General features: G+C 31.7%; 1 protein-coding gene across 1 annotated transcript; it reads left to right on the forward strand.

Annotated features, from left to right (window-relative positions):
• Window positions 1-1,492: 1,492 nt before the first annotated feature.
• Window positions 1,493-2,401, forward strand: LOC106537672 (olfactory receptor 6N1-like). Its single transcript, XM_014051863.2, has one exon. It carries the CDS (start codon window positions 1,502-1,504, stop codon window positions 2,399-2,401), a length of 900 nt encoding a protein of 299 aa, XP_013907338.2. The 5' UTR covers window positions 1,493-1,501.
• The last annotated feature ends 1,461 nt before the right edge of the window (window positions 2,402-3,862 follow it).

Below are 3,862 nucleotides of genomic sequence, written 5' to 3' on the forward strand. Positions count from 1 at the left end.
CATTCTTTTCAAACCCCCATAATTCATAGTCCAGGATCGACATGATGTGAATGGAGCAGGAAATGGAGAAGCATGTAGAGGAAGTAGAAATAACACCGAACATGTGGGCAGACCATAACCCATTAACAATCAAATGAAAAGGAGAGGCAAAAAGGAAAAAGAGATGGACCATGAATCAGAGGGATATGAAAGAAAAGAACTATGTTCAATATGTGGAAAAAGAATTAGCATTTTTCCTAAAGGAAAACTGGAATGAACACACAACTATTCAAAACCTATGGGATACAACCAAAGCCTATGTGCGTGGCATTAGAATAGCATATACAATAAGAAGAAACAAAGATAAAAAGAAACAATATATAGAGTTCCAGGAGAAACTGGAGAAATTGGAATATAAAATCCAGAAAGAACTAGGAAGTTAAAGAAGAAAAAGAAATAATGAAATATAGATTAAACGTAATTGCACAAAAAGAAGTGGCCCAGAAAATTAGATCAAGTGGACAAAATTATTTCGAAAATGCCAACAAACTGGGGAGATGGCTGGCCTATAAACTAAAAAAAGAAAAAGAAAAGAAATTAATACAGTAATTAGAGGATGAAGAATGATACAACACCAAAAGGAGGGGGGGAATGTATAGCAGTAAGATACTTCCAAGCTTTGTACTGCCAAGAGAAAATAGAAAAGGAAGATATTAAAAGACACCTACAGAAGAGTATATCCAGGTTCTGCTGAAAATATTAAGAAAGAAAAGTAGATAAAGATGAGGGAGGAAAAAAGCTTTCATTCCCTTCTGGCTCCTTTCTCTTACCTCCTCTAAATTTTCCTTTCCACTAGGCAAATTATCTTCTGAAAGCATTTTTTTCTCTTGGGACTATTTTGATTACTTTGTCCTTGGTGTAGGTTCATACCACTGAGAACAAAAGAAGGCTACATACAAGCTGAATGATTATGTTTAGCCAATAAAACAATGCCTGGCACATTCATGGAAGAATTATTTTTTGACACCTGAACATTAGAATGTCACTTTCAAAGCGAGATTCGTAGGTATTTCATTATTATTATATTTTTACCCTTTCTATCTTGAAAAATATTTAGATTTAAGCTAATAAAGTTTTAAAATGTAATATTTTTAATGAAACACATAATTTAAAATTATTGTTTTTAATTGCATGACACGTGCAAGTTGCAAATAATTGAGGCCATTAATTTTATTTGGCGGAAATATTTACAATAAAAGAAATCAACTCTTTTGGCTATCAGTTCTTCATAATTTCTGTAGGTCTCATGTGAATGTGACATGATGTGGATTAAGCTCTATATTTTTTGTGGAATTAATGCAAATGTTGATGTATCCCATGGAAAGTTAATAATTTTGTAAATGTTTTTCCGTACATTGCAACAAGCTTTATAGGAACCTAAATGGACCATAAATTTCCAAATCTGCAACATTTGACATTTTAGATGAAGTTTGAAAAGCCTTCAGAATGGCAGAACACAACAATGATAAAAGAGTTCATCCTTCTTGGATTTGGGAACACTGAGAACTTGGACATTATTTTCTTCTTATTATTTCTAATCATTTATAGTATAACACTATCTGGGAACCTTCTCATAATTATACTGGTTATGATGGAGAAGCATCTTCATACTCCTATGTACTTCTTTCTTTCTAATCTAGCCTGTTTGGAAATCTGCTACACCTCAACAATAATACCTAAAATGCTGGCCACTTTTCTATCTGGAAAGAAAACAATTTCTCTATGGGGCTGCATTTTACAGATGCATTTCTTTTCCACTTTAGGAGCTACTGAATGTTATGTTTTGGCAGCAATGTCTTATGATCGTTATCTAGCCATATGCAGACCTTTGCATTATGTCACACTTATGAATGACAAAACATGTATATTGCTGGTTTTAGCATCAGGCATAATAGGATTTGTTCTTATCACTATTTTGACATCCTTGTTGACCCAACTTGTATTCTGTAGTCAATACGAAATTGACCATTTCTTTTGTGATTTCACACCCTTAATACAACTTTCTTGCAGTGACACTTGGGTGATTGAAAGAGTTGCTTTGATAACATCATCTTTAGGGATTATACCTACATTTTTCATAACTGTCTCATCTTATGCTTTTATCATTCAAGCAATTATGAAAATCAAGTCTGTGAATGGCAGACAAAAGGCGTTTTCCACCTGTTCTTCCCATCTCACTGTAGTCTCCATTTTCTATGTCTCCTTAATGCTGGTCTACATTATGCCAACAACTGGAAGATTCAAAGATATGAATAAGAGCTTCTCTTTCTTGTATTCCATTTTAACCCCCATGGTCAATCCCTTTATTTATAGTTTGAGAAATAGAGAGATAAAGATAATCATTAGAAATGCTCTGTGCTAAGGAGGTATTTTGGTGGGGATAATTAATTGTTTGTGTGTGTTATTTGTGCATTAAAGCTTGTGTGTGTGTGTGTGTGTGTGTGTGTGTGTGTGTGTGTGTATTTGTGTGTATTTCTGTACTTGCCTTTGAGTCACTCTTGTCTCCTGGTAACTATATGACTAGAAATAATGGTTTCCCAATTTCTGTTACACTTTAACCAAACCACCAAAATACCTCTCAATACATATTGATGTATAGCACAGATATCTTTCCAATTATACTGCAGTTATATTCAGTTCTATCGATAAATTATTTTTTATTTACAATGAAATGGATCATTTGGGATACATTCTTGCCTTCAACAATTTAAATTACTAGAATGTGCATCATCTTTTGTTTCATGATGAAAAGCTTTTAGGATACTGGGTTAAGATTCTTTCCTATTCATGTCTGTTTCAAAATTAGTGTAACATTATTCACTGCCAAATAGGTACACATAGAATGTGATAAAAATGTAATTTCTTCTTTCACTAAGAGTCAGAAATATAGGAAACTATGTGTCTGCCCTGTTGAGATTGAAGTTGAAGCACTTCACACATTAATACGACCCTAACAGGCACTTAATCTATTTTTTCTACAAAAAAAGGTTGTTTCCTGGCTGTCTCTTCTGTAGATAACATTTGCAGAAAAGAAATAAATAAAAAAATGTTGGTTTAATTTTTTGGGATATTTAAGTTTTGTAAAATATATTTTTTTAAAAAATATGTTAAATATGTATTTTATTTTTGTTGGTGAATCTTTATTTGAATATTAGAGCATCTGAGAATGACATATGAAGTTAAAAGCAGTCACATAGTGTCTCTTAACATTACACATATGGTAAAAGGATTTCTTAGAAGTCTCTTTAATTGATTTTGTAAAATTATATACTGAATAGTTCTTGCATTAGCTGGAAAAGATTCAGTATTCATAACTTTAAACTCAGTAAGATTTTTTTTTCTTTATGAACTTTCAAGTAGATATCAATTGAGGCATTATGTACAATATAAAAAAACCACAGAAGCAGAATGGATTATCATACTATCTACAAACTTTGTAATTAAGAAATGTGTGAATTTAAAAATTCAATTTAAAGAAAATATAACTTTGATGAGTCCACAAGACACAGAAATGACTTTGTCTGCTGAATTAAACTATATAAACTATTGTCTTTTAGGAAACTGACTGAGAGTAACATCTAACTAATTTACCAAGAACAATGATTATAAATGGGGGAAAGATGCAGGAAGAAACAACATTGAATAAGATTTAAGTATAATTATAGATAGTTAAGATCTATTAATAAAATAGGGTAGATAAATAACAATTGCAGCTTCAGTCAGACTCTTAATAATATCATATGTCATTTTTAAACAGAAGGATTGTAAATACAGAAATGCATGGTTTTTAAGACTTTATGTAGTATAATTGCGAGTTTGAGAA

This window comes from Thamnophis sirtalis, unplaced genomic scaffold, assembly GCF_051295495.1.
Source record: "Thamnophis sirtalis isolate CommonGarterSnake01/CBP01778 unplaced genomic scaffold, rThaSir2_p1.2 scaffold_4, whole genome shotgun sequence".
In the NCBI taxonomy this organism is placed as follows: domain Eukaryota; kingdom Metazoa; phylum Chordata; class Lepidosauria; order Squamata; family Natricidae; genus Thamnophis; species Thamnophis sirtalis.